This window comes from Natator depressus, chromosome 3, assembly GCF_965152275.1.
Source record: "Natator depressus isolate rNatDep1 chromosome 3, rNatDep2.hap1, whole genome shotgun sequence".
In the NCBI taxonomy this organism is placed as follows: domain Eukaryota; kingdom Metazoa; phylum Chordata; order Testudines; family Cheloniidae; genus Natator; species Natator depressus.
Window position 1 is genome coordinate 33,356,588 of NC_134236.1, and position 23,182 is coordinate 33,379,769.

At 39.4% G+C, this 23,182-nt stretch overlaps 1 protein-coding gene across 4 annotated transcripts in view; it reads right to left on the reverse strand.

Moving 5' to 3' along the window:
• Positions 1–23,182, reverse strand: part of ASAP2 (ArfGAP with SH3 domain, ankyrin repeat and PH domain 2) — a 174,208-nt gene that overhangs the window by 3,854 nt on the left and 147,172 nt on the right. For 3 of the 4 annotated variants that reach the window (XM_074947676.1, XM_074947678.1, XM_074947675.1), the window contains 6 exons: positions 18,916–19,171; positions 15,281–15,442; positions 13,698–13,866; positions 12,881–12,948; positions 11,098–11,204; positions 2,852–2,974 (listed from right to left, as the gene is read on the reverse strand). In XM_074947676.1, coding sequence (XP_074803777.1) covers positions 2,852–2,974; positions 11,098–11,204; positions 12,881–12,948; positions 13,698–13,866; positions 15,281–15,442; positions 18,916–19,171 — 885 coding nt within the window. The remainder of the gene's footprint in view (positions 1–2,851; positions 2,975–11,097; positions 11,205–12,880; positions 12,949–13,697; positions 13,867–15,280; positions 15,443–18,915; positions 19,172–23,182) is intronic. The other variant, XM_074947679.1, reaches the window with a different exon arrangement.

The following is a 23,182-nucleotide window of genomic DNA, read 5'->3' on the forward strand; positions in this document are numbered from 1 at the left end:
TTTCACGCATTTTTACAAGAGCAAAGGCCTAGATTCACAAGACTCTGAGTGGAGGGGGACAACATACTCTCCATCAGGGGTCAGCAACCTTCGGCCGAGGGACATGCTAGCCACTGCTCCCCACAGCTCTCATTGGCCGGGAACAGAGAACCGTGGCCAGTGGGCGCTGCGGGGCTCCGTGCCTGCGGATGATCCAGATAAACAAACTGGCCCAGCCTGCCAGCGGCTTTACTCTGACGTGCCAGGTGCCAAAGGTTGCTGACCCCTGCTCTCCATTATAACCCTGAGCCTAGCGGTTAGGGCACCCACCCAGAATGCGGGAGACCGAGGTTCAATTACCCCTCTGCATGATGTGGAGCAGTTATTTGAACAGGGGTCTCCCAAATTGCTGGAGACCCTAGCCACAAGGCTAGTTTATAGGATATTCTGGTGTGAGTGTTTTTCAGTCTGTCCTGTTTAAACTGTTCCACTGTGTATAAACAAACAGTAATTGGAGCAAGGACTTCAATGAGGGTCTCCCACCAACTGAGTGCCTTAATCACCAGACTAGAGAGTCATTCTCACTCTCCTATGCACCTGAAGCGCCTCACTGGGAGAACTTGTGAGAAATAAACAGGTGAAGAATCAGAAAGAAATAGCCTGTTCTTGAAAATTAGCACCCTTCTACTGAATGTGGTGCCCCCATGCTGCAGGGAGAGTTTTTGGGAATGTGAGAGGCCTCTGCTCTCCATATATTCAGTAGACTAGCTCTTCCTCAGACAATCAGAAAGGTGTAAGGAAGGACTGAGCATTCATAAAAACTGCATTTTGGTCTTACATGAGGCTTTTTGAGTGTACAAAGCATTACTATCAGTTTTGCTATGGAGATTTTGACATCTAACAATATAAATAGAAGTAAGGTGAATGCTTTCATGGGTAACTGTCCTATTTAAAAAAAAAACTGACTTAGCTCAGCAGATTCTGGAAAATACATAGCTAAGATAGTTTTCTAGCTGATAGGAAATATAAGCACTAGTTTTGAGAGGAAATCCAAAAATGGATGGAGTTATTTTAACTGCAGCTCTCAGTGGTGGAAGTGAACAGCGCAAGTTCTCCTAACCTTACTGATGTTAGTCACTCAGAGGAATAAAAGCAACCCAGAGCATTAAGGGGCTGTTTAATTTCGGTACAGACTTTTGAGGAAAGGGTAGCAGATGGCTCCAACCTGAACCCAAATGTCTACGCTGCAATTAAACAGTCCCTTAACCCGAGTCCTGCAAACCCAAGTCAGCTGACAAAGGCCAGCCAGGGTTCTTTAATTGTAGTGTAGACATACCCTTGGGATCCGAAGCACAAGGTGTAGCAGAGTACCACTTACTCTCTCCTTCACATCTTTTAGAAAATAATGAATTAGCAGATTTCCAAATAGCTCCAACACTCCCTAGGATTAGCCAGATCCTAAACAGCACCTCCCCCTCACATCACACATTCTCAAACTGAAGCAGAGTCATCAAGAGTTTTTGGTCTGTGAGGGAGGCTAAAAACTAAGTTGGGGTGGAATTTTCCCTAGATTTATTTATTTATTTAAAGATACAGGATCCTCCAGAGTCAGGCCTAGCATGCATTTACTTGCCACCAGAAGAAAAGAGGTTGTTCCCCACCGGACATGAGGAGAAATGAGAAGTACATATACATTTGTTTACACATGTTCTTTCATCTCACTAACTAATGGAAGAATTGTTTTTCATAATCATTGTTAAACATACTTTTGTGATTAACAGGACCTAACAAAGAATAGTGCATTACAAACCTGGTTATAGGGGAGAATGATGCCACACTGGAGATGTGTTTGAACAGCCTCCAGAGCCTTGTAGGTGATGTAGTGCACTTGTGTTTAGTGAGAGATATAGATGAACAAATAGGTCTTTCAATAATTTACACTGACATACTACTTGTAGCCTGTGAAGAGGTCATGTGCCCAGCCAGAGGATTAGTGTACTAACAGTGACTCTTTATGAGAAGAAAATTAGTTCAAGACTGTATGGAAACAGCATCCCCAGAATAAAAAGGGAATAGTGGAGAATAGTGAGATATTCAGAAAAGTCCACTAGATAATACAGGTAAAGAAAACTCAGATTTGAATGCCTGTAAAGGACAGAGGGAGTCCTCCAGGTTACATTCATTCTAAAAAGGACAGGTGGGTAGGTTAATCTTTCATATGCATGTATATCAAGTACAGATTTTATACACATGAAAGATGTTACATCAACTGATGGTACTTTTCAGAGACAGCCTTTCATGGCACCTTATAAAATACTCCATAACACTGTCCTCTTAGGTCAAAGTGACAGGGAGGATCAAGAAACCCCTGTAGGATCAAATTGGCCATGCACCATGTTGGCTAAAGCATAGGCAATCCATGTCCGAAAAATGCAAACAGATCGCTATGAAAAAAGACACCCTCTTCCATTCTTTAAAAATACAGAGAACTTTTTAGGAGCTGTTGTCTTAGCCCTAGACCTTTTCCTCTCAATCAGATCGGTAGATCTGGAGGCAGAGGGAGGGGATGACAGAAGAAGTGGTGTATGTGTGTGTGCGGGTCATGTGGGGAGGGAGCAGTGTAATTCATCCAAGCGAGAAGTCTGTAAAACCAGATCTCATAAGATAGGCAACAAGCAGCTGGCTAGCCAAAAGATGGAAAACTATATGCCAACTTCTCTAGGGGATTCTTCACTCAATCAGTCAGTCTGGGTAGAGCTGCGGGTATTTCAATTCCTACCAGCTCTATGGTATACTTGCATTTTCTGTCACTAATGTACTTTGAAAGTGTGGGCATACTTTGAATTCAAGATGCGTAAGTGAAAATACTCACCCACCACTCCTGATCTTCCTCTCCATCTACCACAATGATATCTCCCTCTGAAAAGGTTAGTTCATCTGGATTATCTGCTACACAGTTGTAAATGGCTTTTACTCTCTTGGGTTTAGTTTTTGACTGCAATACAAAAATATATATGTACAAGAAATGAAACATGGCAAAAGATAAGCAATGCAGTTGTAGCCATGTTGGTGCCAGGATATTAGAGAGACAAAGTGTGTGAGGTAGTATATTTTATTGGACCAGCTTCTGTTGGTGACATACGCAGCTTTCGAGCCACACAGAGTTCTTCTTCAGGTCTCTTAGACCTGAAGAAGAGCTCTGTCTGGCTCAAAAGCTTGTCTCTCTCACCAACAGAAGCTGGTTCAATAGAAGATATTACCTCACCAATCTTGTCTGTCTAAAAGATAAGCAACACAGACTGGGAACTATATTCAGTCAGAGAGAAAAACTAAGTTACTGTTAATTGTTACCCTTTGCAAGAAGCAGCTCAGATAACCCCTTGCATTACATATACTCTTTCCTAGGCCTGGGTTAATACTCCACAATGCAGTTCAGAGCCATTATGCAATCTCACCATCAGGTGGCACACTCCTACACATTAGTGATACTTAGCAGCAGAGCTTAATTAATTCTTTATATATTCAAAGCATTGTATAAACATGAAAACTAACTCTCCAACCTCCCAAGAGGCAAGGACATTTGTATTCTGGGGTGTGACAGGGGTCCTTGGGGGGAGCCAGCTGTGGTCACTCAATTAGGGTGAACTGCAAAGAATGGGGCAGCCAAACCCCTAAAAGCTGGTGGATATTCCAATACTTAGATTTATCAAGCCAGCATAAAACAGCTTACTGGTTACTCAGAAGTTCAAACAACGCAGTTCCCCTAAAGTGATCCAGCCTCAGGCCTCCTTCCAGGTACCCATGTAAAATATGATGATTTCTGAAAATCTCATTTCACCATATAAAAGAAAAGGTTCTACCAATCCCAAAGGATCAGACACATTACCTCCCAGGTTAATGAATTTTTCACATCTTACCCAAGTACACATTACAGCCAATTCTTACTAACTAAACTAAAATTTATTAAAAAACAAGAGAGAGAGTATGGTTAAAAGATCAATATATACACAGACAGGAGTTCAATCCATTGAGGTTCAGATTCACAGCAGAGATGGTGAGCTTTGTAGTTGCAAAGAGTTCCTTTAACATTCAGTTCATTGGTCATAGTCCAACGTCCAAATTTCATATTCAGGGCGTACCAGCATAACTGGGACCTCAGTCTTGTGACTTCAAACTTAGCCCTGATGAAGCTTAAGCAGATCTGAGATGACAGAATCAGGTCCCAAGGATCTTTTATACAATTTCATGTCCTCTTTGACAAGTCGGGACTTCCTCGTGGAACAAAAGGTAATTAGGATGACTTTGAAGGAGGTCCATCGCCAGTACTTAGCTATACGAATTAACATAAGGCCATTTGCTTGTTCCTCCACTATTCACAGTACATTTCAAAGAGAGATGAATACCGAGATATCCCGTGTTTACAATTCATTTAAAGGTTAGGCTGTTCTTTTGATCTCCGAATTATCAGAATACAGCATAGACAGGGACTGTTGATTACATTCCCCTACTCATACCTATGTAAATACACAAAAAACACAAACATTATCTCCCCACGTGTCTTTTGCGGGTTATTTATTTTGCAGGATGTTTAACCCTTTCTAGCCATGCGTCACATGGGGCAATCAAACCCAAGATTAAAGTCCCGCCCTTTACAGTGACTCTGGCACTGCCAGAAAGAAAAGACTGGACACAGCCTGACTTCACTTCCTTGCTCATCCCACTAGACCAGGTCTCACTCTTTTTGGATCATGACCCACAAAATGTCTGAGAAGTCCTCTGCATGCCACCATAACCACAGAGGGAGACAAGGTGGGTGAGGTAGTAACTTTTACTGGTTCGACTTCTGCTGGTGGAAGGAACAAGCTTTTGATCTGCACAGAGCTTTTATTCTGGTCTGGGGAAGGTAACCAAAGTGTCTGAGCTAAATACAAGTTGGGACAGATTGTTAAGCATATGGGGTTGACACAGGATACCACTTAAAATGAAAAAAGAAAAGGAGTACTTGTGGCACCTTAGAGACTAACCAATTTATTTGAGCATAAGCTTTCGTGAGCTACAGCTCACTTCATCGGAGCTGTAGCTCACGAAAGCTTATGCTCAAATAAATTGGTTAGTCTCTAAGGTGCCACAAGTACTCCTTTTCTTTTTGCGAATACAGACTAACACGGCTGTTACTCTGAAACCTGTCACTTAAAATGAAGTTGTCAACAACAACACTGTAAACAACCATAATCACAATGGTCTGAGGACTGTGGGATGTGGCTCATGGGATGGTTTATCAGGGCTTGGGAGCTGGGAAGGGAGCACCAGTGCTGCTTTGCAGTGGAGTTTTTCTGTGGAAAGTGCTTTTCCTCATCGGCAAAGCACCACTTTCCTGACTTGGAACTGAGCTCCTAGCAGGTGATGGAGAGCTCTGGGATTGAGTGCTTGATGGGAGGGGAAGAAGCAGGGAGATAGTAATATGAGGAGGAGAGGGAGGGAGGGAGCAGGCTGCAGTCCCCCCTACCTCTCCCAAGCTCTCCTTACATTCCAGAGACATGTATTTTGCTGCACTCCCAGCTGACAGGGTGAAAGCCAATGGGTACCCGCCTGTGATCCATTTCATACTCCTGGGGGGATTCTACACCAAAAATTTAAAAATTATGCAAAATTCTGTAAATTTTATTTGTCAAAATAATGCCATAAAACACACCAGTTTCAATTGTTTTGGTAAGTTATTTAAACTACAATAAAGAAAAAAAGTCACAATAACTATTCAGCATTTCCTAAACACATGTATGTTAAGTTACAAATACTTGGTAATTAATACCCAGCATTTCCAGTTATAAATGATTACATTACAGAACACCAAACAGCCAAAAAACAAAAAGGGGGGAGGGGGAATGTAGGGCTGTCAAACGATTAAAAAATGTAATCACGATTAATCGTGCAATTAATTGCACTGTTAATAACAGAATACCATTTATTTTTGGATTTTTTTACATTTTAAAATATATTGTTTTCAATTACCAATATTTGCACTGTAAAAAAAAAAAACAGTATTTTTCAGTTCACCTAATACAGGTACTGTAGTGAAATCTCTTTATCATGAAAGTTGAACTTACAATGTAGAATTATTTACAAAAAACGGTATTCAAAAAGCATGAATGTTTAGCAGATCTGACACGTAAATACCTTGCAATGCTGGCTACAAAAGTCCCATGCAAATGTGTTTTCTCACTTTCTGGTGACATTGTAAATAAAAAGTGGGCAGCATTATCTTCCATAAATGTAAAAAAACTTGTGCAGCCAATTGCTAAGACAAACAAGAAGTAGGACTGAGTGGACTTGCAGGCTCTAAAGTTTTGCATCGTTTTGTTTTTGAGTTCAGTTATGTTAAAAAAATTTTTTTTTAAAATCTACATTTGTAAGTTGCACTTTCACGATAAAGAGATTGCACTACAGTACTTGTATGAGGTGACCTGAAAAATACTATTTCTTTTGTTTATCATTTTTTACAGTGGAAATATTTGTAATAAAAATAATAATATAAAGTGAGAAGTGTACACTTTATATTCTGTGTTGTAACTGAAATCAATATATTTGAAAAAGTAGAAAAACATCCAAAAATATTAATACATTTCAATTGGCATTCTATTGTTTAACAGTGCAATTAAAACAGCTATTAATCACGATTAAATTTTTTTGAGTTAATCGCATTAGTTAACTGCGATTAATCGACAACCTTAGTAGAATGTCATTTTAAATTGCACACATGAAAGTCATACAGTTTTGCTAATCATTGTCCTGGATCTGGCTGGGTATTTTGGGAAGTGCTTGGTTCTGATTGTCCTGACATTTTATTGACTGCTTGGTAAATGTTCTATTTGCCCTCAAGTTTTGTTTTTTTTTTAATGGGTAACTAAAAATCTAACCCCCTTGTGCCACTTTGGTATAGAAAAAAAGTGAGAAAGCACATAGCTGATTTCCTTACTGTCATTTATAAGGCTTTACAACACTCTGGCAATGTAGGGGCCTTAAAACTTTTACAGCTTTTATGTTCCTCAGGGAATTGACTGAGAATGGGAACAGTTAACTAACAATAGGATCATTAACAATGTTACTTGGCAGACAGGCTGCTTCATTTCTGCCTCAGAGAATGAGATCAATTAACCATCAATCAGCAGCATTAACAAAATGGGGTGTTTTTTGTTTGTTTGTTTTACAAAAGCTATTTTCTTTAACTTAAAAAGAAACAATTTTCAGTAATGTGATACTAATATTTAATTAAGTGTTTTTTCAATTCTCAAGTAGTTATAGACATTTTACCAGGCCGGCAGGCTGCTACATTTCTCCCTCAGGGACAGAGCGTTCCCCCTGCATAAGAAAAAGACCTACCCTCCTCCAGGCTCCTCGAGCCGCAGTATCAAGCGAGAGGGACAGAATCTCTCTCACTTGTTGGCCAGCCCCGCCCCCTGAAGGTAATGAACGTCTCCCCCTCAGGCAAACATGCCAGCCCCCCCCCCGCCCTTCCCCCACCCACAGTGATTAGCATCTCTGAGGCTGCTCCAGGCACACTGGAACAGACATGCTGCCTGGACTGCCGGGGAAGAGACACATGTCTCCCCCCGCAGATTTCTTTTGCGTTTTTCTGTGTGGGGGCACAGAAATACGTGGGCCATATGAATTCTGCATCCCAGGGGCGCAGAATTCTGTCAGGTGTAAAATTTCATGGTCACGCCTCACTCAATGAGCAGCATTTCTACAATGAATCTAGCCATATCACTCTGTCTGTTCTTTCCCAGCCAAATTAGTCATAAATACAATTATCCTCCATCTCAGTAAAGAGGATGAATGGGTGCATATATGCACTACCAGCAATATAATTACTACCTTCAGAGAACAGCAATTACAGGTATTTTCTTTTCTCTAGAAGGTAAGTAGAATATAACAGATCCCCATTCCTGGCAAACTAAGAAACTTCAGGAAAAAGTTCATATACCTAAAGTATACTTTTAAGTGTATAAAACACATGTAGAAAAAACAGTTTAAAAAAAAAAAAAGCTTTCTACCCAAAATCAGAAAGTTATAGGACATAGAAATCTTTGGCTATTTACGTGTACTCTAAAAGCTTGATTATCTAATCAGGAGAGGTGCCCCAAGCATGTGCCCTACCTGCTGGCTGGTCTCCATGATCTTTTGGCAGGGAGGACACACAGCAGAGAAGGCTTGGGAGCAAAGGTGGATGGAGCGATTTAGGAAAAGTGCTTTAGCTAAACTGATCTCGCTAATGCTTCAATTAAGGTACTTTTAGCTCAATCAACTTAGCTAAAGCATGTTAGCAAAATCACTCCTTTCTCTGGGCTCCCTTTCTATTGCCCAGTTTTCCCTTTCCACTCTGTCCTGGATCATCAGAGAAATACCCTGCCAGCTTCCCCAGGTATGCAAACTTCACTTTGCTGAAGTTATCTGGAAATTCTGATATTTTATTCAGATATGTACAATTAAAAAGAAACCCTGGGTGCAAAACAGATTGTTCCCTAGTACCTACTTGGCTAAATAAATTAATTTATATTGAAAGTAATTATGTTTTATAACATAACAAGGAAGGAACAAGATAGAGGACTGCAACAACCTTATTTTACATGGAAAGCCCAGGGTAATCAGCTGTTTGAACATGACAAAAGAATGCTGAATTAATGGCACCAGTGGTTTCACACCTGAACCATACGTACACCTCACGGGCATGTTGTTATGGTCCAGCAGCTCAACAGAGCAAAGATTAGGAGAATGAAACCAATCAGGACAGTTATTCCATCTCAAATTACCCGGAAAAGTCCAAAATATCCAATATTATATATTCAGAGAGACAGTGTGGCCTAGTGAACAGAGCAATAGGCTGTGTGTCCAGAGACTCACACATTCTATTCCTGGCTCTGCTATTGGCCTGTTGGGTGACCTTGGGCAAGTCACTTCTCTGTACCTCAGCTTCCCCATCTGCAAAGTGGGGCTAATGATACTGACCTTCTTTGTAAAGTGCTTTGAGACCCACTGATGGGCAACACTATCTCACAGCTAGGTATTGCTAATTTGTCAGACAGAAGGGATGGAAAGAGAAGAGGGACATTACAAATTGCGGTATGTGAAAAATACCAGAGGTCTCTATTATTGCAGCAGGCCTGCATGCTTGCCAGAGACAGAAAGATACAGATCCCACCCTAAAACTCCTCTCTAAGTCTGATTAAAATAAATTACATACATTTTTAACTTATTATTGCTGTTAGTTGTTTGTATTACAGGAGGGCCTAGGGGCCCTACCAGAGAGCAGGGTTCCCTTTTGTCAGGTGTGCTGTGCACACACACGCACAGGGTGAGAAACATCCCTTGCCTGGAGAGCTCACAATCTAAACAGACAAGACTGACAAAGGGTGGCAGGGGAAAGACAGGCACAGAGAGAGGATGCAGCTTGCCAAGGTCACACAGCAGGACAGTAGCCAAAATTAGGAACAGCCCAGGTCTCCTGACTCCCAGCCCAGTGTCCTATCCAATGGACCATGCTGTCCCCACAACTAAGGCCATGTCTACACTTGCAAGCTTACAGCAGCACAGCTGTATAGATACAGTGCCGCTGTAAGAGCACTTGGGTAGCCGCATTATGCCATGGGAGAGATCTCTATTGACATAATAAAAACAGCTCAATGAGTGGTGGTAACTATGTCAGTGGGAAAGCATCTCCCACTGACAGCACTGTGCACATGAGCGCTTATGCCAGCAAAACTTATGTCGGTCAAGGTGTGTTTTTCCCCAAGGGACACAACTTTTGTCGATATAAGTGCTAGTGTAGACATGGCCTAAGTTTCAGCAGAATTAAATGAGACACAGATCTAAATGTAAATGTTTCCATTTACTTCCCCCTTGGAGCCCCAATATTTTTTAGCTCAGCTAGCAGTACTGCTTTGTGAAAGGTACAGTCAGGGTAGTAGGTGTTGCGGATATAATGGAAGGTATAACAAGACATCTTTTACTAAATGATTCCAAATTATTCAAATGAGGATACTGATGAAGCAAAACCACCAAATCATTATGGCTTCTTCATGGTTTTCTTACTAAGCAAAAAAGAAACCTTCAACTTTTTCTATTCTTATACCCTGCACCTTACTACAGCATTAGTATTAGGCAAACCTGAGAAACAGAAAGAATGAAGAAAGAAAATCTTTGCTGATGATAATATCTCTAGCAATGCAGTCTGTCTATTTAGAGAATATACCGACAGTGGAAACTGTTGGTGACAATTATACAGCACATACTGATGAAATAGATTAATAGGTCAAAACTTCAACAATGGAGAATTCCAGACCCAGTCACACACATGAATACAGACTCAAGAGTGGGGATCTTCTGTATAGTAATTTACTTACCTTTGAAGAGATATACTGTAACTGAGTTTGGGTGGGTTAAATAAGGTGATGTAACACTTTGTAAGTAAAGATCAATAGATATACAGTTATGACAGTAGCTCAGCTGATCTGCAGAGGGAAGTACCACCCTTTTCATACCCATCCTAATATATGAATAAAATAAATCAACACTAATACATATGTTCAAATCAAATGTTCCAGGGCTGCAAAATGGTACCATTTGACCGACCTATGTCAGATGTTATTAATCTGCTTGCCAATGTAAAAATAAATGCAGCACCCATTTTTTGATGTTGCTTACTTCACTATCTACTTTATTGAGGATTAAGAACTTGTATGTGATAACAGTGATACTGCTGTTCAATTCTCAGGCTCACCAACGTTTAAGTTATCAGTTCACTGTGCTTTATAGATTTTGCACGCATCATGTGTCAGATACTGGCAAATAATTTCTACTTCTGTGTCTGTGGTTATGCACTCATTCCTGTACAATTTCAGGAAATGCAGGGTATTTTAAAAGTCTTTATTACAAAATGTATGAGTGCTTAATAAAATAAAATGGCCTAGTCTTATTCATGGTTCAGTTTTACACCTTGTTTTTTGACAAAATACTTGGGAGGGGGCGGGAAAGAACTGCTACACCAAACTATCATCACACTGTCAAAAGCAATTTTTTAAATTATTTTTTTAAAAGACTCACCTAGATCTTTTTCCTACTTACCATTTGTGACTTCCTTGGCATTGGTGCTGGTGGTTGGATCTGTGCTGATGTGCTTGCTGTAAGACCAGTTTGTGTTACAGAAGCCTCAGATACAGAGGAGGATTCTCCTTTTGTTAAAAGTAAGTAAAACAATTTAAAGTGGGGACATGTTTTAAAAAAGTATGTTATGAATATATGATGATAGCTATACACTTAAAACCAGTTCATTCTTGTTACTGCAGTATGCAAATTATACTTTTTCCTTCAGGTTTTCTACTCCTGGTGGTTCTCCCTAAATTCCTAAACTGACTGTCTTTCTACTCTTCCCAACCACGAACAGCTCCCTGTGTTGAAGACAGTTGTTTAAGAGCTTCAATACTCCCATGATGGAAACTAGAGAAAACCCTAAGACAGGGGAAAGAGATAATCGGGCTGAGCTAGATGCTTCTCCATTTCCTTACATTGAGTTATAGGATTGGAAGGGACCTCAATAGGTCAGCTAATCCAGTCCCCTGCACTCAAGACAGGAATACATGACAACTAAACCATTCCTGACAGGTGTTTGTCTCACCCGTTCGTCCAATGACGTCCAATGACGCAGATTTCACAGCCTTCTGAAGCAATTTGTTCCAGTGTTTAACTACGCTGGAAGTTAGGAAGTTTTTCCTAATGTCCAACCTAAACCTCCCTTGCTGCAATTGAAGCCCATTGCTTCTTGTCCTATCCTCAGAGGTTAACAAGAACAATTTTTCACCCTCCTTGTAACAACCTTTATGTACTTGAAAACAGTTATCATGTCCCCCCTTCAGTCTTCTCTTCTCCAGACTAAACAAACCTGGAGAAGAGAAGACTAAGGGAGGGTGCATGGGTGGGTGGGGTGGCAGCGGTGACACACAGGGGGGACGGACACGACAAGATAACAGTTTTCAAGTACATCATTCATTTCAGATTGTCATCTTGTTATAACTCTCCTACACCGGAAAAAAAAGCCAACACATTAAAAAGTGTTCACTTCACTGGTTGCAAGCTTTAATCAGATGCTGCATCCCTTTATGTGACCAGGGACCAGACTCCAGACCTCAACACAGGGCCAAGAGAAGAACTCCTATGGCCTTCTGTGAGACACATGAATAGAGAGTAGAAGGCCATCATAGAACTTTCCTTAGCTCTGCAGAGAGGTCAAGGACAAGTACAGAGTAGTCATAGTGAAAACCAATGCACGGACGTATAGATTTATAAAAATGATAGAAAGGGAAATTGGGAAGCGAGAAATTCCATGATTACCACACAGAGAAAATCATGCAAACTTTGGGGCATATTATTAACATACAACCGGGGAAACTGACAAAAGCCTTGATTCTGCAAGGTACCGTGGAGGGACCCAATCCAGTAGAGCCTGACTTACATCAATAGGACCCAGAGATCTGTTCATGCACGGCAGCTCCCAGGATCAGAGGCTAAATGACTTTAAAAGGGAAACAGTAAAAATCCTCTTCCTTGGAGGAGGATTAAGTTACTGCAAACTAAGGCTACTTTACTCTTATGTGAGAGCATCTACTCAGGGGTTAACATGCTTTAGCCTATGCACGTTGACATCATAACTTCAGCTGATTTTACTTTCCTGAGTGTCCCCCCAGCTAGTGTTGTCAAATACGAACAGCAGCACCGAACTAAAAAACACACTTTCTCCCAACTCTAACCTATTTCAGTTACAGTGATCTTAGAAGTTTTAACAGTAGGTTTACAAATAATTCAAAAATAAATGTAGCTTTTAAATCATGAGGCCTCTTTATATTATAATTACCAGACTGTTGCAGAGATCCTGGTCCTCTAGGCTGCCCTTTGTTAGTTATACCAGAAGATTTATCAATCCTGTTCAGAAGAATATTAAGATTCATCTATTTAGAAAATAAACCAGAACTTTCAAGTGTGCAGATATCTAATACAATACATTTAAACTATTTTCAAAGGGTAGGTAACGTATAACTCTTACCAGGGCTTTAATGTGTTGGTAGAAATGCAACTACGTATATTGTTGTGAAAGCTACTTTACCTACCTATTTGCAAATAAGCAACTAGCCCATTCCGATCCCATTTGATAAATAAACGTAGTGCAAAAGAGCAATACATATTTTGCTGTAATTTTTGTAAATGAGGTTATTGTCCTTTCATAAGTTCTGAGGTTTCCTCTAATGTTACTTTTAAAGTTCTTGGGGAACAAATTGCAATAGCTCCCCTAATGTTATCTCTTTTTTTTTATTATTATAGTATCAGAATTAGAACCAACTGGAACCTTGTTGCTTCCAACTGCCACCAAGACTAACCATTATGTAAATATCAAGTCTGTCATATGAGTTGAATAAGTCTTGGTAATTAGAATTCCTACATTGTTTCAGTCTTGATGCTGACATTCTTGCTATCTGTTCCATAAATATTTCTTCTCATTTTATGTATCCTATAAGACAGTGAATGGCATTAAGTGCCTGCTGTCATTGGCAAAAGATGGGTCTGCCTGTTTTATAGCTTTCATGGTACATACAAGTGCAATTCCTTTAAAATCTAAGATCATTAAATAGGCTGAAGTGTTTTATGAATTCAATATGAAAAATATCATCTATTACCCAGTAGCAGGCTTCTTTTGAGAGATTCTACTAGGAGGTTGTGGAGGCAGAGGAGGTGGTACGGGTTTAGATTGCGGAACAGCTGGTGGTTGTTTTGACTGCTGGTTTAAAGCTTCTATAATACTGGCTGTCTTTGCAACTGGAGGTGGTGGTGCTGGAAAGAGGATATCTATAAAAAAGGCAAAGAGAATGCAATGGAATTAAACTTTTACTGAATGTATTATTCTTAGAATCTCATTCACCAATTTCTATATTACATGATTTGTTTTCAAGGGGAAGAAAAATGCTTTACTAATTATAATTATAGTTTACTAATGGTAAAAATCCTCCCTCTGCACCAAAATGAAAATGAAAACATCGGGGGGAGAGGGAGCGCACATGATGAGGGAGGGAGCACCACCTCCATCCCCGACTCACCTCAGTGGGCCATCCACCCTTGCACATGTATTTTTATGTCTGGGATGGGACGGGGGCGGAGGGGGGGAACCAAAAATTGTAACTGAAGGGGGGTGGGGAGGACCTAACTTCAAAAAGTTTGAAAAACGCTCGTTTAAAGCGAACAGAAGGCAAACACTGTCAGTGCCCCAGTCTTTTCTCAAAACTTTTGGTCTTTGGTGATCCCAATAAATGTTTTAGTTCTGGATTTTTCTTTGTCAAGCCCCACTTAGGCCCCAATTCAGCTAACCAATTAAGCACATGCAAAGGATGTGCTTAAGCCTCACTGAAGTCACTGAGTCTTAAATGTGCTTTGCTAGCTAGTGATGGATTTAAACATATGCTTAAATGCTTTGCTGAATCAGAGCTTTAGAGTTAATGTTTTATGGAAATTTTGTTGAGTAATATTTTGTGAGAAGTTCTATAAAGAGGAATTTCTCCTTGACTGGACATTAATCATAACATGACTTTAGAAGAAATGTTTAGAATTAGGTAGGTAATTAAAAATCTTCCTCGTCAGAGAGACAAGATGGGTGAGGTAATATCTTTGGACCAGCTTCTGTTGGTGAGAGAGACAAGCTCTTCTTCAGCTCTGGCTAAGCTTGAAAGTTGGTCTCTCTCACCAACAGAAGCTGATCCAATAAAAGATATTACCTTACCCACCCTGTCTCTCTAATATACAGGGGCTGACACATCTACAACACTGCATTTTTCTCTTCAGGTCAGTTCAATCACAGCATGGCAGAGTATTACACCCTCAGACCTAAGTTTTCCAGTTGTCATTTGTATTCCTAAAGCTAGCAAAAATTAACATCATCATGCAGGTAACACATTATAGGTACTGCCTTTGTGTAACACTTCTGTTATACAACTCATTAATATTAAAGAGAAATAAAATTAAAATCCTACATAAAAAAATTGAGAAATCCCTTAGACACCGATAATAGAAGGAACTGGTAAACCACACTACAGCAACCAATCCCCACTGATCCATTGGAGGAGACTATTCACACGAATCGCTGGAGGGGGGACAACAGGCCAAAACTACAATTGCCAAAAGAGGAAGCATGAGTTGTGAAAATGGAAAAATAAGACCAACCATGATTAGATGTAGCAGAAGAGAAAAACAGGGGAAAGTGAAAACATACTTGTAGATGTTACACGCAATGGCGGCACAGGGGGATGAATAGCTGGTGGATCTGATGAAGATCTCTGTCTGCTTATATTTTCCACTCCTAATGAATTTGTCTTCCACATTGTATTAAATGAAGAAGTTGTCTGAACACCACTCCCAAGAACTGAAGGCTGAACTAAAAAAACAGGAAAATACTGTATAAAAATTATTTGCTGACTATATGTGTGGAAAAAGTGCTAACAGTCACACCTGTGTTATATTTTAAATGGTGTGCCTGTATACTGTATAAGTTGAAAGAAACCATCATCATGTTGTAAGAGTACAAGAGAATAAATCATGTATTCTTAACATATCAGCTCCATAAGTGCTTGTCTCAGGTCAACATTTCAAAATGTGTCAGGTTTATAATCCATTTCACAGCTTATGAATTTGAGGCTGGTTAAGCCTTGGCAAAGGCAAAAACTTGCAACAAGAAATCAAAAGGTGAGTCCTATGAAAAATCACTAACCCCTGACTGCTGCCTCCAGACACTACAAGAAAGGGACATAACGAACATGTACGGGTCTGTGAACATGCTGACTCAACAGGTAATGTCAGTTCTGACCTGGAACTTCCACTAAACTGCATTTCAGGGCTTCATCCAAACTTAGACCAACAGCTGTAGCACTTACATGGCATTGCTTTTGTATTTATAAGTGGTTCCTAATTTACTCCATTCTAAGGCTAAAATGCGGTCGGTCTCCCTGTTTCACCAGAGCACACTGTAAGCAATCCTTTATAGCAAACATTTTGCTAGTACCATATAATTATATGCCTATGCAGAGAGCATGATCACCATATTAAGGAAAGATGAAAAACACAAAAAGAAAAGGAGTACTTGTGGCACCTTAGAGACGAACAAATTTATTAGAGCATAAGCTTTCGTGAGCTACAGCTCACTTCATCGGATGAAACACACAGTTAATGTGAAATAGAAATAAGTATTAATTTGCATGGAGAGAAGATACAAAGGGATCAGAAGATTTAAAGAGCGTTCTAAAATTAAGAGGATAATAATAATAAAGGCAGCTAACAGGAGTAAGATCCGTGATGTCATCATAATGGTCAATTGGGAAAATGAAAGAGGCTAATGAAACAAATTGCTAGAGTAAAATATACCAACAAATAAATCTTTTTAAGCCAGGAGGCATATTTTCCTGGCATGAGCTGCACTGTTCCAAGTTGTAAGGGGCGGGTGGGAGAAAAACGATAAATGAGTGTTTTGGAAGTCTGCCTTTTAATGAGAGGGCAATGGGTGAAATACTACATTTGCTCAGGGGTAAAATTTAGTCAAAGGGCAAAACAACCATTTTAGTTATTCAGTCAAGGAGTAGAATAATATCCTCAGCTGGGTTCCGCCTTCCCAAAATGTCTTCACAGCCTTTTTTAAAAAAAAAAAAAATGAAATCACGCTAACCATTTTGTATTCTCACTTAATTTCCACCCAAAAATAATACTTTATGCACATTTTTATGCTTGCACCCATATCACATGAGTTAGGTCATCATATTGTAGACTTGTGATTTGCCATCCAGAAAATGGTGCATCAAGTCCTATATCCTAACTTCAGCCATGATGTGATGTTTCCAAGGAGGATGAAAAAACCATTCACATATCTGGTCAGTTGTGCAATGCTGTACTTTATGCTGTCTTATTGTTCATTCAGTAGTCAATAAAAAGTCATACCTGAAGACGAGTATTCACTCTACACAAGGTGCGTGGACTATGTTACAGGGCAGGTAAGAAAGTCATGCATACACAAAGTCTAAGATATTTTAGTATAAAAGACTATATGTATATGAATAATACTTTCTTGCATTACTATAGTTTTAAATACTTTTGGCATGCAGGAAAGATGCCAGACTGCTGAAGGCATTAGAGACTGAAATCCTTATCCAGGAAACTACCACAGTATAAGGACTGGCTGTGCAAGTTTCTCCATGCTTTTCCACCTGCTTGGCCTGGAGGGATTATATCTAGAGGCAAGAGTCTTGATTGTAATGGAAGTGAGCATTTTGTTATGTGAGCATTTGGCCCTTATGAACAGAAGTGAGACCTACTGATTTCATATAGGCCTTTGAACAGAGGATAATTAGCAGAGATCCTAGTTTTCCGTGATTTAAAAAAACCCAACATTTCTCCAATAAAAAAACCCATAAAAATCCACCTTTTTCCACAATTAAAATGAAATGCTGAACTTCAATTTCCCTAGCCACAATATATATAGGTATCCATTAAACACAATGTTTTATTGATATATTTACAACTTTTAAGCAAGTTCGAAGCCTCCAGTGCCATCAATTATTACACTAAAATAAATAAATAGAATTGCAATTTGTATTGCTTACATATTCTAAATACTTCTATGTCTGTATTCTAGATTTTCAGAAAATTGTGTGTGTTTTTTAATGCATAAGAACGCTGGAATGATCCAGTCACATTGCATTGTTTCTTTACTGTTATCGATGGCCCTGCTGTCTCAGTCTCATGTTTTTGTTTCTTTTCAGTCAGTTTATGTTTAGCGTTTTCCATGTGTTCTTCAACTGTTTGCCACCAAATGTAATCTACAGCCTTGCTGCATACAGTACAGAATAGCACATTACCATCAATGTGAAATTTGTCCTTGCGAAACTCAGTGACACAGTCTTTAGAGGTGATTTTTAAAGTTTTCGGCATCTTTTCATAACTTTAATTACTCACATCTGGAGGCTGAAGTGAAATTTGGGATGCATTAAAACATGAACCTCTCCATATGCTACTGTGTAAACTCTATACGCCGGAAGCAGTTGATTGGAGTATGTTTAGGTATGTAAATTTAAAGCACATTCAAAAATCAACCACAAAAACGGGAGGTTGTGCACACTGAATAAGTGACACTAGTACTATCAGTAAAATTTAGTTAATAGTTAATATATGTTTTTATTTTTTCACAAAATGTAAAAACACAAATTCTGTGTTTTCCCATGGCAAACTGATTTCTAGGATCCTTGATAATGAGTAATGGGAGTTATGTTTTGGTCAGTTACCAATCCCATAAAACTCCTAGTTCTCCAAATTGTGTATGTATCTTATATTTCACTCTTTATTTCCACACTTTCTAGCACAGATTTAAGAAGAGTGTCTGTAATGTTATCATTGTCTATCTTTCTTCATACTCTCTTTGGCCCCTTTTAAAGAGAAGCATTTCCACAACAGCTAGATGGTTATGGAAGTTCAGTACAAATCAGACTGAGACATCTTTAGGAAATAAAAGTTTTAAAAGTTGGAGCACTAGCAAGAAGCAGTTGATGAAGTCGATCATCTGGGCTGTTACTCATCTCTTATAACGAGCTTGAGCTTTACTGATTTTATTTATACATCTATTATTTTCACACACATTGTATACCTGAAGTAGAATTCAGAATATATTTTCCTTCACTAGCCCATACAATGTAAATCAAATTCAGAATATGTTGTGCAGATTCACTTCAAGTTAAAAAAAAAAATCATCAGTAAATAGTTCCAATACCTACCTGTGCAAAGTAACTGTAAAACAAATCTTCAAAATGTAAGAAAAATAATGTTATGATCCCATTTCTTCTAAAACACTATATTTTCCAGCGTTAGTACCTTTGCCAATATTCCTTGGAGGTAGGGGAGGTGCGCTTGTAGTAACAGGTACTGCAGGTTGAATGGGAGGTGGACTGCCACTAAGTATTGCTCCATAGGTTTCATTCTGTAATATACTAGGCATAAAACTTCTTTGTTTATCCTTAGCAATATTTGCTGCATCTCTTGCCAAAGATGCTACATTAGGCTGAAGTTGGTTTGATCCCAGCTGATAGAAACTGACAGGCCTGTCCTCTCTCCGATTCGGACTGGGTTGCTAAAACCAAAACAAAACAAAAATACACATGGATATTACATTAGTTAGGTTAAGAAATTCAGCAAGGCTTGAAATATATACACAACACTCGCTAGCCAGAGGACTATGCCTACTAACTCTTCAAATGTATCATACCTATGTTGCTGTCACTACCACTCCTGACCACACCTCCTCTTAAAGCCACATTTCCCTCATATACTTTAAAAGGAAAAAAAATGGTTGTGCACCATTTATTGGATATGTATTTAATTGTAACAAATGGTCTCAATCAATTTGCTATTTTATTATATTTTTAGATGTAGCTTACTACTTTTCTCTTGCGCCTTCTTTCCTTTCTTGGCTTCAATAACTTTTTCCCCTCATTTCTATAATAGATCGTGGTGCATCTTTCACTATATTTTCCCTAGTGTCTATTTCTTATCATCATAATCACCACCACCACCACCTATGAGTTGTATTATTGCAGCACTGAGAGGTCCCAAATGAGAGTTGGGCCCCACTGTGCTAAGCACTGCACAAATACATAATAAAAGACAGTTCCTGTCCCAAAGCACTTACAATCTAAACAGACAAGACAAAGAAAGGATAGGAAGGGAAACCCACACATTGAGGGAAGAAAAGACTACCCAAGATCATACAGCAAGTTATTGTAGAGCCAGTAAAAAAACAAAGGTCTCCTAAGTTCCAGTCCAATGTCCTGACCATGCCATGTCTAACGTTTCTTTCCCTTTTTTCATTCTTTCACCCTGCAGCCCCTTGTCATCTCTCTTTCTTTCCCTACATTGTTCTCTCTAACCTCTTTCCTTTCTTCTCCCCACTTCTCCCACCAAAATCCTTCTCCCTTCCTCTCTCCCCCTTCCCTCAATACCATTCTTCTCTTTTCTAACGTATTTCATCAATCTCTCTCTTGCCCAGATCCATCAACTCTCACATGTGGTTTAGAAATTTTACCCAACACCTAATAGCCACTTGCCAGACTGTTATGTTAGATGAGGGGCCCCACTGACCAGTGGCAACACCTAGATGAAAAGCTATCTCCTAACTCCATAAGCTGCTGGGATATGGGAGAGTGCTGGGATTCCCACCAGTGTGCTCTCCCTCTGCCCTATATTTTATATCAGGCCTGTTGTATTAATTTAGATAGAATATATGGGCTAACGGTGTTACCATAATCCAGTTACTATCCAACACTGAACAGTTTTAAACACAATCCACGGTTTGGTATATAGAAACCTCAGCCTACTTAGTACCATGTTAAACACACCATTAAAATCCTTTTAACCTTTTATTAAAGATACAGAAGGAAAAGAAAAAACAGTAAAACATTTTGAAACATAACGTATTAAATAAGGCTTTCATTTTAACAAAATCCCTTGTTCCCTTTCCCTTTAGCTGGTAAGAGTATTTAGAAGGAAAAAAACCCTCATTAGGATAGCATTAAAGATGGTCTTAACTGTCCTTTTGGGGAAAAGAGAAGAAGTTAGTAGAGATGGACTGGAGCTGTTGTCACTGTTGTTAAAGTCTGATCCTGTTTCCTAGAAGACCAAACAAAACAAATACCCACAAGAAGGGAGAGAAAAGAACAGCAAAGATAGAAAATGCAGCTTGTCTCTCTGGGGTTGACTTTCATTTGCAGCCTCACTACTAGAAAGATACAGGCAGAGCCCACAGTTTTATCAGAAACTCCAAGACCTGGCAAACTTCTACCAACTTCTGGCTGTTTGGGACGTTGCTTTTAGTTGCCTCTTTCTAGTGACAGGCTTACAGCAGTGTTGCAAAATATTCAGTCTTGGCCAGCAAAGTCAGACACTTATTAGACAGAAAGAAAATGGAGAGAGATAGGAAAGAGAAGAAATAAGGTAGGACAGGAAAAGGACACATTGGTGGGGTGGCTGGGTGGATAAAAGAGACAAAGTCTCACATCCCAGGTGGTGGTTGGGATTCTGACGGAGCTGGTGGAGATAGTGATGTTATCTGCCTCCCTCTCTGGTCAGGACAGCTTTCAGGATTGAGATGAAGCAGGTCTGGGATCCAAGGAGATGGTAAGGGAGGCAGCCATGATGGTGAAGCTTGCTCCAGTAGCCAATTTTTTCCTAAAGTATCTTTCCTTAAGGACCCCAAAAGGGAGTTATATGTGGAATAGCCCAATCCTCTTAATTATTTTGTCCATCAATTAGGCCTCATTCCTGACACATCAGTTTCATTTCTGATTCCACTCTTTTCTTGTTTACCAAATATGATCATAACACAGTACTTGATCTTGATCTTGGCTTTTTAATTTGGACTAATTCAGTCTCTTGGTCTCCCATATGTACCTTTTCCCCAACAACATATGTTGTTATAGGTTACTGTGATCTTTTATAAACTTATACTCGCTTTTCACAGTTGAACTCACAATTAGAGTAAATCTGTAGGCCCAAATATCACCACAGGCCCATGTAGTAATTATCCCTTAAGTTTAATGCTCCCCAGCCCCTAATGGCTACAGAAAAAGCAAAGGGACATTTTGTCTCCTGCTGTGAGGGTGCGAGAGGAGAAACTACCCTTCATCTAACCTTCGTTTTCAAGGCCTCCTTCCCAGCAAACAGGTCCAGTATTTACCTCAGTTGCTATTCATTTTTACCCAGCATCTTCAGAGTAAAATTGAGCAGGGTTCTGCATAGACACCGTGATATTTACAAGAGTTTGTAAACACTTTGCATTCTGCTACCTCTCAGGGAGAGCTATGAGGAGACTAAGTAGAAGCAATTAATTGGTCTGCTGCAGAATCAGTGAAAGTATTGCACTGGTTTACAGACTTTCCACATGTGGAAAGTTGTCCTTCCAATCGTATGAGCCAGAAAATTACCTTTTTAAAAAGAAAGCTTATATAATAGCTAATGATACTTCTTCAAGAAAACTAAGTACTCTCTCTGAGTGGATCTTTCAAGCCCTGCCTATCAGAACTTTTATTTAAAAAACCTCATTTCAATTCATAAGAATTCTGCTTGAAAACAGAAGTTGATGTCAGGCTGCTATAATTTATTTGTCACAATATAAGACAGCTGTGTATACCAAGTCTTAAATTTAAATAAAAGGTTATCATCATGCTAATGCACTTGCTAAAAGCCACAAAAGATTCTTGATTTGCAGATATTTGTACCTATGTGATCAAATGTTGTACTAGACATGATGGAATGTTCAGATGTCTATGCTGCTCTGGGACAACCACTATTCTAATAATTATAAGATATTGTTGTGAGCAGTTCGGACAAAAGACTACAGATTTACAAACTGGAGCAGGGTAGTTCCTTACTTATGTTTACATGCACAAGGTTTCTTCCACTTCAAACGAAGGTGAAACTCAAAAGTTAGAAACTCCTTTGTTAAAAATGCTTCTAGAATACACATACTCTTTAAAAACTACTCCCCATATTCTTATGCAAAATATCACTCAGGCCTATGTAAAAACCTTACTTTACCTTTTAATCTTACAGTTATTAAAGATGAACAAGCATAACCACTACAGCATTAATAACCAAACTCTCACAAAGGAAGAATAATACTTTGCCCAATAGTCCATGAATGTACCCAGCAGGGTAACTCCCTTCAATAATACAAATCCTCCGATTTAGACCAGTAAAGCATTCTGGTCCATAAGAATACAGGATAACATTTTCAAAAGTGCCTAAATGACTTAGAACGCAAGTTCCATTTTCAGAAGTGCCTAAGTCCCACTGAAACTCAGTGAGACTTAGGCTCTTATGCAACTAACACACTTTTGAAAATGTTACCCATAAGCAAGAACGGCACAGGAGTCCAAGCCTCTCGCCAGCTCTCTTCAGCTTACTAAAGAGGAAGCAGGTCCAATTCATAGAAGGATTAAAGAGAGATGGGTGAGTTTGACAGGAAGGAGGGAGGGAGGGAGGGAGGGAGGGAGTGCTGATCAGCCTGTGCATACTATCAATATGTGCCATAATTAGTTCACTTTGAGTTTTGCCGCAAGTCATCTGTTTGCTATGTGTATTTCAG